The 16,944-nt window shown below is 41.1% G+C and overlaps 1 protein-coding gene across 3 annotated transcripts in view; it reads left to right on the top strand.

Moving 5' to 3' along the window:
- Window positions 1-1,597: 1,597 nt before the first annotated feature.
- The window catches only part of LOC106885440 (dnaJ homolog subfamily C member 13), a 34,437-nt gene continuing 19,090 nt past the window's right edge, over window positions 1,598-16,944 (top strand). The window contains exons 1-9 of one of the 3 annotated variants that reach the window (XM_014937644.1): window positions 1,598-1,793; window positions 8,211-8,291; window positions 12,272-12,347; window positions 12,839-12,988; window positions 13,333-13,374; window positions 14,487-14,687; window positions 15,783-15,989; window positions 16,097-16,192; window positions 16,343-16,434. In XM_014937644.1, the coding sequence (XP_014793130.1) occupies window positions 8,224-8,291; window positions 12,272-12,347; window positions 12,839-12,988; window positions 13,333-13,374; window positions 14,487-14,687; window positions 15,783-15,989; window positions 16,097-16,192; window positions 16,343-16,434 (932 nt within the window). In that variant the 5' untranslated portion in view covers window positions 1,598-1,793; window positions 8,211-8,223. Of the gene's footprint in view, window positions 1,794-8,210; window positions 8,292-12,271; window positions 12,348-12,838; window positions 12,989-13,332; window positions 13,375-14,486; window positions 14,688-15,782; window positions 15,990-16,096; window positions 16,193-16,342; window positions 16,435-16,944 lie in introns of those variants that run through there. The other 2 variants (XM_014937645.1, XM_014937646.1) reach the window with 2 other exon arrangements.

Raw genomic sequence — 16,944 nt, 5'->3', positions numbered from 1 at the left:
GAGGGAGGTGACTCTGCCCCTCTACTCCGCTCTAATCTGACCCCACCTGGAGTACTGGGCCCAGCTCTGGAGTCCTCAGCACATGAAGGCCATGGACCTGCTGGAGTGGGTCCAGAGGAGCGCCATGAAGATCACAGAATCACATCATTGTCCAAGTTGGAAGGGACCTTTAAGATCATCTAGCCCAACCATCAACCTAATTCTGACCAAAAAAAAATAAATCACTAAACCATGTCACTAAGCATTATGGCAACCTGTCCTTTAAGTACCTCCAAGGATGGTGCCTCAACCACTTCCCTGGGCAGCCCATTCCAATGCTTAATAACCCTTTCAGTGGAAACGTTTTTCCTAATATTCAATCCAATCCAAACTTCTCCTGGCATAACTTGAGGCCATTTCCTCTTGTCCTATCACCTGTGACCTGGGAGAAGAGACCAACCCTCACCTCTCTACCCTCCTTTCAGGTAGTTGTAGAGAGCCATAAGGTCTCCCCTCAGCCTCCTTTTCTCCAGGCTGAACAACCCCAGCTCCCTCAACCTCTCCTCCTAAGACTTATTCTCCAGACCCCTCACCAGCTTTGTTGCCCTTCTCTGGACCCGCTCCAGCACCTCAATGTCTTTTTTGTAGTAAGGGACCCAAAACTGGACACAGCCCTCGAGGTGGTGCCTCACCAGTGCCCAGTACAGGGGGAAAGATCATCAGAGTGCTGGAGTACCTTGCCTCTCTCCTGAGAGAGTTGGGGTTGTTCAGCCTGGAGAAAGCTCCAAGGAGACCTTTTGCACCCTTCCAGTACCTGAAGGGGGCCTACAAGAAAGCTGGAGAGGGACTTTTTACAAGGGCATGTAGTGATAGGACGAGGGGTAATAGCTTCTGAAAGAGAGTAGATTTAGGTGAGGTATTAGGAAGAAGTTCTTTACTGTGAGGGTGATGAGACACTGGAACAGGGTGCCCAGAGAAGCTGTGGCTGCCCCATCCCTGGAGGGGTTCAAGGCCAGGCTCGATGGGCCTTTGAGCAACCTGGTCTGGTGGCAGATGTCCATGTCCAGGGGAGGGCGTTGGAATTAAATGATCTTTAAGGTCCCTTCCAACCCAAACCATTCTGTGATTCCATGATTTGCTACATACTTCTGGGATGAGCATCAAACCAGTACCGAGCCCAAAAACCAGAAAACTGGCTGCACTGCAGCTGGCCGAAACCCCCGAGCTACACAATCACGAGACTCCCGGAGCTGGCCACTTCGGAAAACTACCAGCGAGCCTCAAAATTAGTTGATCTGGTCTCCGAATAGCCTATTAAAATACAACAGAGAGCAACCAGAGAACCAGAGCCACCGCTCCCCTCACAGCCTGCGCCCGCCAAAATGGGGGGGAGCTTTGCGCGTGCGCACGGAGCCAGCCTGCCCCCTTCACCCCCTCCGCCCCGGTTCCCGGCAGGGCAGGGGGCAAGGGGCGGGAAGAGGGCGGGTGAGACGGCTCCACGGTCCCCGCCAGCGCGGCCCCGGGAGGGAAGGAGGAAGGGAGGGAGGGCAGTATATCAGCTGACCGTGTCCCGTGACGGCCCCGGGCTTGACGGCGACTGCGCCGAGAGGGCGGTCTTGCTGCTGGAACTAAGATGGCGGCCTCCAGCGCCAGACTCTGAGGGAGTTGGAGTGGTGTTAGCGGCTGCCCGCCCGCCCGGCCAGCTGGAGGGGTGAGGGCTCCGCTCAGCGGCCCTTCGCCTTTATCGCCGGCAGCGGCGGGAAGCGCAGTGCTGGTGGGGGCAAGGGTCCGGGCAGCGCAGGCTCCCCGGCCAGGTAAATCCCGGCGGCGGCGGGGGTGAGGAGGAAGAGGAGGAGGTGGAGGTGGCGACGACGACCCCCGCCTCATTCCACATCCCCGAGGCCGTGTGGGTGTGTGAGGGAGCGGGGGCAGGGCTTAGGCAGCGCTCTCTGCCGCCGGGGGGGCAGATGGTTCCGCCGGCGCAGCCTCCCCCCGCCTTGCCCCAGCCCTGGAGGGGTGAGAGGCATCGGGGCGGAGAGCGGCCGGGCCCTGCGGCCCTGGGCCCCGGGTGCGGTACCTGTTTCATTACAAGCCCTTCTCAAGGCTTTCTCTTCCTGTATCTCCCAGCAGAGGGGAGGCTGGGCTTTTCTCCAGCCTCAGCCTGCCTGGGTGCTTGGCTGAGTGTGCCCTGCACCTGGTGCAGCTTTTGTAGCCCTGGGCAGGAGCTGCACTCTTTCCCGAAGATGTGTCCATTAAGAAAAGATGTGTTATTTCTTTCCGCCTGGCCTCGGGTCAAAATATATAGCCGTCATGAGATGCTTTGGGAAATAATTTATGAAGAGGGGGAGAGATGAGGAGGAGACTTGCTCTCGCAGGGATGAGGTTTTAGTTCTTTTTTGAGTGGTAATGGTGTGCCTGACGAGCATGAGCAGAACTAAATGTATCCTTCAGAAAATCTACCCTTAATGTGCTTATTTTTCCAAGAGGGTTTTAATTTCTCCCGTGGATGCGTTTCACTTGCTTTTTGTTTTTCTGAAAGTCAAAACAAATAGGCATACTGCTTCGGCTTTCTGTCTGCGGTGAGCAACCGATAGACTTTGGGATGGATTTTCCTGTCAGGTGGTGTGCAGCTTGCACCTTGATAGCTGTGTTTCCACCGAGCACCAGTTTGGGGGAGGAAGGGTTTATTTTCAGCTCAGAGCTCTCAAGCTGAAAGAATGTTTGAGCATGCTGCTTGGGGGGAAAGATAGCCATATAAGTTTATTTGGAGTTTTTCCTGTTAATGCACTTATTCTCTGCTGTGTGGCTGGTTTTGAAGTTAATGTAAGCTGAAGTGTATTTTTCCTTTTTCTCTTGTGCTCATTCACAGAGAAGATCTATGGCAGTGAGTTGGAGAAGATGAAGTCGAGTAGATAACTGCTTTGATTCCTGTTACTCAGCACTAATTAAATAATACTGTATTTCAGAAAATATTCCTTGTTTTATTTGACTTACTCCTTAAGTTCTTTGAAGTCTAAGCCTTTTCTTGATAGTTGTCTACGTAGGCTACTTGCGTGTAGTGAGATACATAGAAAAGGAGGAAGGCTGTCGAAGGGGCTGCTGGTGACTTAAGTTCCATCTCTGAATTGAGTTAGGAAGATGCTGTTCAAACAGTCTGCCGTGGCGTGAGTCAAAATAACAGTACCAGTGTTATAGATGTAAAAGCTATGCTTGGCTCTAGCCTGCTTCAGTTTATAGATACATATCTTGGTCTAATTCCAGCCAAGTGCCAGAACACTTAACCAAAAATTACTGTTTTCCGTCATTACTGACTGATCTTGGTCTAATTCCAGCCAAGTGCCAGAACACTTAACCAAAAATTACTGTTTTCCATCATTACTGACAGTTTGTTTTTTTTTTTTCCACTTACAACACATTTCTAAGTGTTTGGAGACTCAGAGCTGAGTATCTGTCCCTGTGTAGTAGACTTTCCAGGAACTTTACATTGTATTCTAGCCTTGCTGGAATAAGTTTCTAAAAAGATTTATTTCATATGTATTTCTTGCCCCGCTGGGTGTCATGTGGTATTTTTCATAGTTTCCAAACATGTATTTGTCCCGAGGGACTGAATCACTGTACTTCCAGATTTTAAACAGTATGCTGGGGATTGGTTTTCAGGTCAATCTGTGTTTCAGATTGAGCATGTGGCTTTTAACTTGTGTTTGAAGCTCAGTAAGTGAAGTTTAGTGACTTAATAATTCTTCAGCTGATACTCAACTGTATCTTGAAGTGTTAACCTTCAACTGTTTAGCCTCTCATTAAAATTAGAAAAAAACCTGTTCTCATGCCAAAAAAAACCCTTAACAATTATACTACCTTACTACTAAAACTGAAAATAGAACAATATTCTGAAGAAATATGACAGGATGGCTAAACTATGAAACTGACTGAAAAGAGCACTGGTCCTCAGTGAGGGAATGAGAGCAGTCAGCTGGAGAGTGGATGCTAATGTTGTCACATCACTTCTGGTAGTAGTGAGGTTGCAGTTCTCAGTCTGTTTGCATCCTGGACTATGGAAGGTGGCAATGCTGCTGTCACTCAGGCTGGTTGCACTAATCCTCTGTTAAGGGTCTGGTGGGTCTCATCTCTTTCTCCTCTTACAAAAAGGGCTCCACAACAGAATAAGAAATCTCTGTTTCTGCAGCTAATTAGGCTGTAGTACTTTAAGAGCAGAGTACTGTTTAGGGTAGAGGAAAAAGTTTAGAGTTTGTTAAAAAGAATTTGTCTGAAGGCAAAACTGTCAGGTATTGCACACAGCAGTAAAAGAGGCAGATGATACCTAGGCAGCTAAAACAGTGCAGAAAAACTCATTTATGTAAATAATGCCTTCAAAGCTATGGATGAGTAGATGACTGTAAATCAGGCTGCAGACCTTTAAACTAAAAGGCAGGTATGTAGAACTACAGTTTAAGAGAACCTGGGGTGGTGTGTTACCTTGCTCTCATTTCTTTCTAATTGGTCCCTGTTTTTATCCTCTTGGTATGTCTTCTCTCTCTCAGAATAGTCTGATGTGAGTGTCTGCCCCACTGTAATACAGACTTTCCAGGAACTTTACCTTGTATTTTAGCCTTGCTGGAATAAATTTTTAAAAAGAAATCTCAGTTTCCTATCAGCATTCTTCTTCCTTCTCCCACTAAGAAATCTCAGTTTATCAGCATTTTTTTCTTCCTCCCCCCAATGGAATAGAGTAATAATCCGGTTTGGGGTTCTGAAGTGCATAGATTAACCTTCACTTAAGAAAGATACGGAAGCTTTGTGGTAGCAAAGGAGCAATATGATCAGGAAGAACGTAAATCTGAATTCTGCACTAAACTTTGAACCCGTGTCCAAACTTTATTTAAACTGAGAGATACTTACATGTAATTACAGCTATGCTTATTGCTTTGATGCCTGCAAGGTCACATCTTTGCTTCTAACTCTTCAAGTGTTAGTTTGAGACTGACTTGTCTGTTTCCTGAAATAGATTGTTTTCCCAGATGGTAACCTTGTCTGAAGAATGTGAAATCCTGGAAAAGTGGAAAGTGTATGCAAGTTGAACACGGTTTAAGTAGTGTACCTGTTCATGTAGTTTAAACTCTGAGGTGGGGGGAGTCCTGGCAGCAGTTCAGGTTCTTTAATTCTAGAGATTGCTATTTCTAATAAATGCAGCAGATGCAAATCTGGTTTCAACTCCTCCCCCAAAAGCTGTTTTATTGCAACTTACAGTACTACGAGAACCAAATAGGAAAATATCGCTGAACCTCTGTCTTGTGAAAAAGCTAATTAAAATACCCAGGTATTGGGGGAGTGCTTTAGTTAAGCTCCCAAAAGAAGTTGCAAGTCATGGACAATATTTTTGCCTTGAGGAACCTCAGATTATTTGAAGACTTTTACTCCATTTTTGTGTCAATCAGTCAACTTTTTAGAAGTATGTTGAATACAGGAAGAAGAGGTAAAAGTGGCAATAATAAGGTTTTCTTGCTTTGGGAAATTAATGTGATATGACTAGGCAGGCTGTTCTACCTTATACTGGCAATATGGCTAAACTTGATTAATAAAAACCCTTGATGTGCTTCGCAAAGTCCATGTTTATAGTATCTCAGGTACTAAAATTACAATGTATCCCATTGTAGGTAGTGTAGTAGGAGTGATGTCACACAGGTTCTGCAAGAATGAGTGAAGGAAGGTAACTTCTGGTTTGTTTGGGGTTTTTTGCTTTTTTTTTTTTTTTAAAACATCTTTGCCATGGACCATTTTTTTTTCATCTTGCTCTTACTGTGGAGCCAAAGACAAGTGAAAAATGATTACTGGATTTCAACATAGCAGCTCAGAACACTAGCCTACTGTTAGCCTTGTTCTCTGTTAAACTGCAGGAAAATGTGTACAAGAATTAATTGTTACTAGATTTTGGCATATATTGCCTCTGTGCTAGACTTCTCAGTGGGAGAGATATTTACAATCACCTTCCAGAAGAGCAGTAAGTAAAGCATCAAAGCTTAGTGATTTTAATAATCTAAACAAACAAACAAAAAAAGCAGTCTTGTGGATTTCAGTTCCACTGCATGTATGGTACTTCATGTATCAGTATCCTGAATCTAGTTAGATGCTGGTATTAAAATTAATGGAAGCCACTGGTAACTCATAAGTATTTCTGTGAGTATTTCTCAGTTCTGTGTTATTAAGTCTGGATGTTTGCAACTGTGAGAACATCTTGCTTTAAATACTGTAGAGCAGGTGGTATTCAGGTCTGGGAGACTTAATAGAGCTGGTCAGAGTAATCTCTTGTTGTCAAAATTGGAGTTACAGATAAATAGATCTTATAATCCTATACTTAGTGGAGCTTGTCTTGTTATAAGCCTTTTATTTTTACTAATACGTTAGTCAATGTCAAGAAAATGGCTTTAAAAGGAAGGTATGAAGACTGAGTACTTTTTTCTGAAGGATAACTTTCAAACACAAAATTATCAGATCTAAAGTGTGCTACTATACAGTAAGATATGTGTAGTTTGAACAGAGTCCACTGTTTTGATACTGATCCATGGCAATAATAATATAACATAGTTCTTAAACAGGGAAAAATGGAGATTGCCAGGAATAATGCTGTTGAGTGTCTTACCCCTCACAAAACTTTGCTTTTAAAAACTGGATTTAGAGAATTTGACTTGCTGCAAGAAAATGGGGTTTTAACTCTGAAAATTTGACTCAAAGATTGAATCATTGAAATATGTAATTACTCCTTTTCCAGAGGCGGTACCACAAGTTCTCTTCAGTAGGTAGTGATGATTGTGCTGGCTCTTCACCTGAGGGAAGGAATTCTCAAGTTCATTTCAGTCAGGCTATCCATTCTTCACGTTCATGACTACATAACTGCAACAGTCTTTGCTCAGAAAGAAAATAGCCTGAAGTTGTAGAGGGTAGAAATTAGCAATGAGCTAATGTTACAAGTCAACCGTGTCAGAATGAGAAATCTTCCTTTGCCAAATCAAGTAGAGTTAGCTGAGCCTAAAAAGATGAGTGGGATTGTTGTCTAACTTTTAGTGAGGTACTGACTGGGATGGGATTATTTCAGTGTTGGTTCATGCAAGCTATGATTATGAATTCTTGCAGACTGTCTTTGTAAGTGTGTAATGTTTTGGTGATGCCACCACATTAATGGTGTGAAACTGAGTAGTACCAGTCTCTCATCAAGAACAGGGAAGCTTGCTTTGACACATTTCAAAATAAAACTAATGCTGTAGTGGCAACTAATGCTGAGAGTGACGACTTCGCTCTTGCAACGAATGCTATAGCAGTAAAATGAGAGTAACAACTTCACTTTTGCAGCTTAATTAGGGTACATCCACTTAAATGCCTTGTATCTGTAATAACAGCAAAGTGTAGTAAAAGGGAAGTTAATTTCCCAAGTACTCAACGTACATCAGTTTCAATCATGCAAGATAGTGATCAGTGTTGAGAAGCATTCCTTAGAACACAGCAGTTCCTAAAGCTTCAGCCAAGCAGTTGTGGGTGTTTCTCTAAATTCCTGCACATGTTTAGGGAATAGGTATTCGTGTGTGAAATAAGCACATCAGGATGTTAGTGGTGGGATTGCTTAAACTTTTACAGTGCAGAAAGGGTACTTAGTCAGCTCTTTACTTGCAATGCTTGGCTAATAAGTAAGTTTCTCAACTTCAAATTCCATTTCAGACTGGCAAATAAGCTGTTCTATCTGTCCAGATTTCTCCATGCTGCTGTGTTTTTGTTTGTGTGTTTGTTTGGTTTTTTTATGGCAATAAGAATTATGCTTTGCTAGAATTATGGATGCAGGGTACTTGAATCATTTTGATGTTACAGAATTTTTCAGGAGTTACACGTTCTGGTGATGACATGAAATACCCTTGAATCTGAATGTGTGAAGGCGCAGCAAAAGTAGTGTGATCTGTAATAATATGGCAAATAATAGGGCATAAATCACTGTATCCTGGTACTGTTAAGGAGAAACTGATGTAACAAAATTAGTGGGCAAGCTCTTCATGTTCAACATCATGGGCAACTTAGTCCATTAATTGTTTGATAAACATAAGTATTCCTAATATTTTTTTTGTGTGTGGAATTGACAAAGCGAGTTGAGTATTAAAAACAAAGTATTTTTGTTTGAAGCATATTGATGATTAGCGTACTCTGGTTTTAAATGAAAATTGTGAATACTAACAGGATGTCTCTTTTGTTTTCAGGTCTTGGCACAGAATGAATGTAATTAGAGAAAACAGAGATCTTGCTTGTTTCTACACAACAAAACATTCATGGAGGGGAAAGTAAGTAGTTTAAAGTTCGTTTGGTTTTTTTTGTTTTGTGTGACATTTCTCGTTTCCATTATTGGATGTAAGTGCATAGATGTATTGCTAGATGAAAATTGAACTAAAGGCTCCTGCTGTGCAATCTCTGAACTGAATGTATCTTCCCTAGAATCAATTTGGATTTTAAACATTGTGTCTTAGCCTTCCTGTGCACCTGTTCCCACACTCAGGTCCCTCTGAAACAAACCACCTGACTGACTTGGCTTCTGAGTCTCTTGAACTTACTATATAGAGCACTAATTTTAAAGTGGAAGTATTTCTCAGATCAGGTTCTTGGAGGAGTAATGTCTTATATACCTTAAGAGATGAGGGTCACTAGTAGACACATATAGTTAACATGTTGTGTAGTAGATTGTCTGTTAAACTGCTAATTGAGGCTATTTGAAGACTTCCATTGCTAGAAACACACTTCTTCCCTAATGGGGGTCTTGGGTGTAAAAATTAATTTTCTGTGATGCTTCTGTCTGCAAAAGCTAGAGAACTTCTAATAAAACCATCCATTAAATTATCCTAACTGGTATCTGTTATACTGTGTTTGAAGTCAATTGTTGTGCATACTTTTTGAAGCTTCATAGGACTTCTTTGGTATCCTTGCCTCTTGTTTGTTCTTTCTCACGTGCATAGTAGTGCTGTGGAGCTGAAATTTTTTCCTTGGTACCTAAACATCAGCAGAACAAAGAAGATATGTTGCCTGCACCTCAGGAGCAAGAGTATTGCATTATTCTAATGATTATACAGAGCAGTGATGTCTTAATGGTCAAACAGATTCAGTTGAAACTGGCTGCTTTTTTGCCTGTCTGCTGATAGATACTTCACAAATTCTTCCTATTAGAGGTTAAGAACGCTGTGAAGGAAAGGAAGATTGGATTGCAAGTAGTGGCAGCCACAGATCTTTCTCAGTTGTGCTTTGAAGAACTATGAGATTCCTTCGGTGTCTAATCAAAGAACTTCCTGCCTTTGTCAGCATAAATTAAAGCCTTGGGTAGGTCAGAGTCCGGAGTGGACTGAGCAGCTGTCTGAGGGCAAAATCTTTCTTTTACCAAGACAGATTCTTGATTGACTTGAAACAGACAGTTTAATATTTAGTCTTACCTCATTCTACCTGATAGTTGTGTAAATTGAGTTTTACCTGAGTTAAGGTTCCAGGCATTTGGATTTGTGTGGGCATGGGTGAATGAGCGGTTTCCTTCAGTAATCATAAGATACTGTGTTGGAATAGAACACTAGAACAGTTTGTTCCTCTTAATCTTTCTGTCCCCCAACAGAAGATATCTAATCTTTTCCTCTGAAGTTCCTGTGGCATATCTGCAAATTTGGTGTGCATACAGTTTGAGCCACTTGATGACAATAAAATGCATAGAACTCAGATTGCTTCTCTTGCCCAATGCCTTCCATTATAGAGCTTGTTCCAACATCATGCAAGCTGTTGAAGTTAGAGCAGTATGATCTTGAACTTTGATGGTAGCATTCTGATTAACTATGCAGTCTTAGGGAACTTCAAACTAAGTCTAAAGTCTAAAAGAGGCTTAGTTTAAAAACTCAATGGCACTTCACTTTTCACATAATGAAGGGGAAAGGAGTATTGAGTGAGTAGTTGCCTTGTTATGTTGTAGCAGAAGCTTATATGGCTTTTAGTAAGGTTATATTTGAGTACTTAAGTCCACTCGGTTCATAGTTATACCTTCTCAGTATAATCTATGGATAACATTAAAAAAACAACCACGCCAAACAGTAATTTAATATTCAGTGCTAAATGAGCCTGAATCACTTCTACTATTCATATGATTTGTCATGTTGCTGAATATGAGCTCTGTGCTCAGTTAAACTATTTTCTAGTAGTACAGGTGATGTTCCAGTGTTGACCTGTAATTCTGTAAAATTGACGAAGACTGTCTTTCTCTTGAGTATGGTGGTATGAAAATTGTCTACCAGGTTCATCCTGATTTAAATAAAAAATAAAATAAATGTCACTTCTGAATTCTACATTGCTTCTAAGAAACCAGAGGACATGTGCTTCAAATTCTTCTTCGCAAAACAGCTTGGCATTAAACTGTACTGCTGAGTAGTTTTGACAGATAATTAATGGTAAAGTCTCCAAGGCCTAGAGGTATAAATACCTTTCTGCATATTTAACGGTGAAATTCTGGGTGAGCGTGTATTTAGGCTGCGTGTACGAACTGACTTCAGAGCCTCCTCTGTTCATGTAACAAGACTTGAATCTTCTGAATTTGCTGGGGAGAGGAGATGAAGGAAATGGTAACTCGGCAAATCTGCTGTTCTGTCTTGTGTTCCTTGTCACATCACACATTAAAAATGCTGGATAATAAATAAGCTTCCTAGATCTTGAAATGCTGGCTTGAGCATGAGGGGAGAAGAGAAAAGGGGCTATAACGTTTGGAAGCTGGTCTTCAATTATGTGTGGCAGATCCATAGTCTGCCACAAAGCACTGTGGTGGCATGTCACTTCAATATTACAGATTTTTCTAAGCTTTGAACAAAATAAGCACTTGCTTTAATTTTTAGATGAACTCCTCTGGGTTGGACTTGCACCAGTTCGTTTGAATAATAATGGAAGGTGGTAGGCAATGAAGTTTTTGAGGTTGTCAGATAGTTTTGGCCTTGCTATTACGAGAGGCAAGTTAAGTAACGTGAGGGAGCAGCTCTGAATGTATCTGAAGCCCATGCAGTGTTTGTCCTTACACAGAAACGATGGCTTAGACTGCAGATCTGGCAGGTGAGAGAGAAGGGACTGCACCACAAGAGTGCAGAGAAAGACAGGGGGAAAACAACCCGCTTACTGATGCAGTGTCTAGCATGGCACAGGTGCAGATAGATAGCTGTCAAGTTGATCCTATCCTGTTCTTTCCCTAGCAAACCCATGGTTTACTCAGAACTGGAACTTAAACTGTTACACTGAATTAGTTTTGAGATGGACAGCTAGCCAAAGTATTTTGATTTGATTCAAGTTCAGATCCTGTTTCTTTGGTCAGAGAATAGTTCCTAGAACTGACTCTGGTTCAGGTTTGGCTTGACTTTCTGGGCAGGACTGTTTCCAGACAGAAGTACTCTAGAATAAGAAGCTTCTATAAGTAGTAGGAGATTAGTAATACTCTGTCTTAAACTCTGGTTAGTTATATTGCAGAGCTTTCTGATTGGAAAATATGTGAACAGTCTATATATAAAGAGCTGGTTCTGGGTATGCTGTGAGGATTGTCTAGGAAATGAAACCATGGTAAGGCTTCCATTTTGCACTTGATGCATCTAAATTTCTTAGCTTTAGGTCACTGCCACTTGTTTCTGATAAGCCCGAAATGCAAGCAGCTACCTTGCTGCAGCTGTTGTTTAAGTGCTGTGGCAGTTAACATGTTGGTGATGACAATATGCAATGGCTAGCTGTGTATTGAACTGTAGCTTCAGTGGTCTGAGTCATTCTGAGTTTAGTAGAATTAGTTTTCCTCAGGGTGAAGAAAATTAGGCTTGGCCATAGTAACACTTTGACTTGTTACAGTTTTGTGACCAGGCGTGTGAGTTGAGTGATTTCATGCTACTACTCTTTTCTGAGATACCCTAAAGCATCTGTCTGCAGCTATTGCAGGAATATCTTTTTTTCCTATCTGTCTGCTCTCTTTCGCACTTATTCTGGTCTGGTTCCTTCCAGTGCAAGTTCCAAGAGTCTTTGGTCTTTACTTAGCCAATAACATAGGGAAAGATAGGCATAAAGAAATAAATTTAGTAGTATTTAACTTGTATCCCTTTTCTGGATATGTAGAACAAAGGAGCTTAACATACTGTAAGGATAAACTGCAAACTAACCACTTTAAGAAAACTCCCTATCCCTTTCCCGACACTGACTTGTATATAGCTTTTTAACATAGCTTTTACTGTTTAACAGAAGTTTTCTGTGATTCTGGAGAAGCTAATATTCTTCTGTGTTCCAGGTATAAGCGAGTCTTTTCAGTTGGAACCCATGCCATCACCACATACAATCCCAACACGCTAGAAGTTACAAATCAGGTAACTGTCATTTTTGAACTGGGCTATTTTGAGTTGATTTCTCACTTATGCTCAGCGTGCAGAGTGAATAGTGGCATTGTCTTCAGAAACCATCTAGTCTGACAAGATCTCAGTAAAACCAGAAGGTAGGGCAGCTGCTACAAAAGCACACGTAACAGAAAGTTGGTGTTGCCTTCACTAACTCTACAAATTCCCAGTAGATTTTGTTCTTTTAGGCAATTTGTTTTTATTGGCCAATAAGTAGTAATTAGCTTTTGGGTGTGCTATTCTGAATGAACTGGGATAAGTTTGATCACTGTGAGGCTATATCCCAAAAGGGAGACAGGACATGTATTTACATTGCAGAGTATCAAATAGGAAGCTGAAGCTGTCACGTAGCATTGTCTCATTACAACTTGCTTAGTTATTGTAGGTACTAAGAGTTTTTGAGGAGAGATGGTGTAGCTTTAAAATTACTAACAGTATAACCTAATTACTTTTCAATTATCTAGTGGCCTTATGGAGATATCTGTAGTATTTCTCCTGTTGGAAAAGGACAAGGAACAGAATTTAGTCTCACTTTTCGCAAAGGGAGTGGAAAAAAGTCTGAAACACTTAAGTTTTCCACAGAGCACAGAACAGAACTCCTTACAGAGGCACTGGTAAGATTATTTTTCCTTTAATCAAGCAGTAAGTACTTGGTTATCATTACCTTTTGTGATAGCTATTATGCTTTCTTTCCTTATGTGAAAAGTATGAAAGCAAGTTGTCTTTTGAGCTGTTACATTAATGTACTTGATCTAGTGTCAGTTGCAGCAACTAGTGCAAGATTCTTAAATAGCAAGTAAAGCTAAAAGTACTGAATACATTAAACTGCAGTGGACTGGTGAGTCTTCAAGAAGGCTTAGCTCAAGTCCCTTAAAACAGGGTCAGCTTAAATGTAGGCTTTCTGAATAAATTGGCTGTCATATTTGCATTCATTCACGGTTGACTTTTTTACAAACAGAGATTCAGGACAGACTTCTCAGAAGGAAAAATCACAGGACGGGTAAGTGCCTGGCTTGTCTGGATCATGTACAGTTTAATGACACGATGTAGAGATTTAAACTTCTACTGTGTATTGTTGTGCTTCTACTATCTGCGCTACCTAAAATAGCTTTAGTGAATTTGGATCTGAAGTCTTGCTTTGAGAGGAGAAAATTAGGAGTTTGTTCAAAAGCAATGGGAACCTTTTCAACAGGAAAATATTTGAGTTCTTTTCACTTGGCCTGAGCCTTGTGGTAGTATGCTCAGACTGCTGAAATAAAGGGTTCTGCCACAGGGAGTGCTTATTTGGGAGAAGTAAGAAGAAAACATAAGCTTTCATTCATTATTCAATGTTTACTACTTCTACCTTGTTACTTTTTAACTCTAAGTAGTTTTCTGCATATCTTCCTGAATACTTGATGTGGGAATATTTTCTGGGAAGGTTTCTGTAGGTCAGTGTAGAGACAAGATTGCCATTTAATGAATCTTGGTAATACAGTAATGAGCAAGGCAATATACAGAGCTGGGCTTTGTATTTGGTTTTAAGTCTTCTGGTCACAGAAGATAGCACTTAAAGTAACTTTAGGCATTGCATAGAATAAATCTTCAGTGATGAGCATATTAAGAGTGCTGGACTATGAGAGTCCCTTTTTGTCTTACTGTAGTTTAGAACAGATCTCTAACTCTTGCTGATCTCACTAAGTCTATTTGTAATGGAATATGACTGCAGGAGCTGGAGAAAAAAATTGCACTATAGTGATAAGTTTACCTTAATTTAGTCTTGATTAGCTGGATAACAACATCTGATGCAATAGCTATTTCTGTGTATAACCTCAGTGCGCATAGTCTGTGTGTAGGCCACCTTCTGCAGCAAGAGAAACTTATTCCCTTTTTGGGTGGCTGTTTTGGGTTTGCTGCTCTCTCTTCAAAATGCATAGTTTAAGCTGTGCATTCCTTGTCAGTTGACAGCTACTTTCATTTGATTCATAGTGCTCTTAACCTAGATAAGAGCATTAAGGGAGATGATACAATTTTTTTGAACTTTACACCCATGCTGCTTACTACTAGGAAAAGAACAACTGCTGTGCAGTGAAGGAGTGTGTGTGTATATGTCTAAAATAGCTCTCTCTGCAGAGGTATAACTGCTATAAACATCACTGGAGTGATACGAGGAAATCTGTGGTTCTGGAGGTGACTCCTGGAGGTATTGACCAAATCGATCCTGCAACAAATAAAGTCCTGTGCTCCTATGACTACAGAAACATTGAAGGCTTTGTTGATATTACTGGTTATCAGGGAGGCTTCTGTATCCTCTATGGAGGATTTAGTAGATTGGTGAGTACTAAAACAAAACATATTGGTATGGTGCTTGGGATGTTTATATTAATATTTAATAATGAAGCTTCAACATAATTTGAGCATACAAGTATGTGCATCTTTAGAACCCAGCTGCTGAGCCTCAAAGCATGTGGACAGGTTTTAAAACCTCTTTTCCACAGGAAATTAATCAAAACATTTGAGAGCAATGTGTGAAGTTTTTTGCCTATTGCTGTTTAAAAACTACACAGTGTAAAATACCCAGTTATTTATATTTGGATAGTGAACATGAATGCAATGTGGACATGGAACTTCTTGATGTTTCTCAAAGTTACAAAAGTGATAGGCAGTACTGCTAATCTACCGACCTGATGGAGGATTTCTATTCAGAAGTAGATCGATCAGTGGTGATGCTTCCTTTTTAGCCCTGCGATCTGATACGCAGCATTCTCACTTGGGAAATACTGCAGTATAACGTTGGTGTCAGAATCTTAAAAGGGTTTCTGTGTGCTATACTGGAGGCAGCTGAAATGGATCTTGAGGAATTGATTCATGGTTAATAATGTAAACATAGTTGCCTCAGTCACTACCAACAAAATAGGACTCTGCTTTCTAGGTGAGGGTTTCCATGTCTCTTGTACTGCAGCATGCTTTTCTCTGGCATAAAACTAGCAATATATGATTGATCCTCTGTAGCTGCCCTAACCTTGCCTGGCAAGGCTGGATGGCAGCCTTTACAGATAGCAGCTGGGGCTACCACTGGTTCTCCGGCTCCTCACTCCTGCCAGGCTGTCAGGATCTGTTTCCAAGGGTGGACAGGCAGGTCATGCAGACCTTTATTTTAGTGGCACGCTAATGTGTAGCAGGGTATCCTTTAGGAATAGCTGCTATAGATTTTTTTCCCTTCTTGAAAGGGAGATGTAAACTTAATAGTGGATCTCTTGTGTAATAAATACCTCTTCTGTTTTCACTGTGCACTTAGCAAAGGCCAGCCTCGTTGCTGGAAAGATTCTCTACTGTTGGGTGGAGGATTATTGATGGAACTGTGATTTCTTGAGCTATGTCCTAATCTTCACCTGTTTGTTTTGGTTTTTTTCTTTTCAAAACTTGCAGCACCTGTTTGCATCTGAGCAGAGGGAGGAAATTATCAAAAGTGCAATAGAACATGCTGGCAATTTCATAGGTATCTCCCTGCGGATAAGGAAAGAATCCCTAGAATTCGAGCAATACTTGAATCTTCGCTTTGGAAAATACAGCAATGATGAATCTGTAACATCTTTAGCAGAGTTTGTTGTTCAAAAAATAACACCTAGACACTTGGTAAGGGTATCAGACTCTGAACTTACTTGGTTCCTCTGAAGTGCCAAGAATTCTTTTCCCTAATGTGCTTTTTTGTTTGTGGTTGTGTTTGTTTTTTTCTTTTCAAGGAACCTGTGAAAAGAGTACTTGCTCTTACAGAAGCTTGCTTAGTTGAGCGGGATCCAGCTACTTATAACATTGCAACTTTGAAACCTTTAGGAGAGGTAAGAGCAATCTTTCTCAGTATCACTTCTTCAATTAGAAGCTTTAAAAGGTAATAGTAGGAATTTGATAGTATACATAAGATGGCCTCAATTTGTAGAGCAGATAAATAACACTGCTTCATGAATGTGATCCTTATCTCTTATTTTTAGGTATTTGCAATAGTATGTGACTGTGAAAACCCTCAGCTTTTTACCATAGAATTTATCAAAGGACAGATTCGGAAGTACTCTTCAACAGAAAGGTAACTGGAGCTCCTGTGAGCTACAAATTCAAATGGAAGTTGCCATTGTAGTGCTTCTAGTCTCTCAGTTTCCATAAACTCTGACCCTTGACAGTGTTAACTTGAAGTGGTCTACCACTTACAAATCAAGTTTTGTTACAGGATTTAAATCTCTCCCCTTTTACCTTCATACCAAGTTTCAGCAAATCTGTCCTGAAGCTTTCTGGTGAACATGTAAGGATGTTGGACAGTTAGATACAGCCTGTTTCTCATAAGGGAGTTTCAGCAAATCTGTCCTGAAGCTTTCTGATGAACATGTAGGGGATTTGGACAGTTAGATATGCCTGTTTCTCATAAGGACTCTCCCCTTTTACCTTCATACCAAGTTTCAGCAAATCTGTCCTGAAGCTTTCTGGTGAACATGTAAGGATGTTGGACAGTTAGATACAGCCTGTTTCTCATAAGGGATGTTGCTCTGTTTATGTTGTACTTGGTTAAGCAGTGTATCTGAGAGAAGGAAAGAAAGCACAG

The sequence above is a fragment of the Calidris pugnax genome, unplaced genomic scaffold (assembly GCF_001431845.1).
Source record: "Calidris pugnax isolate Ruff unplaced genomic scaffold, ASM143184v1 scaffold11, whole genome shotgun sequence".
Taxonomy (NCBI): Eukaryota; Metazoa; Chordata; class Aves; order Charadriiformes; family Scolopacidae; genus Calidris; species Calidris pugnax.
The sequence above is the reverse complement of the archived record's forward strand: the minus strand, read 5'-3'. Positions and strand labels throughout refer to the sequence as shown.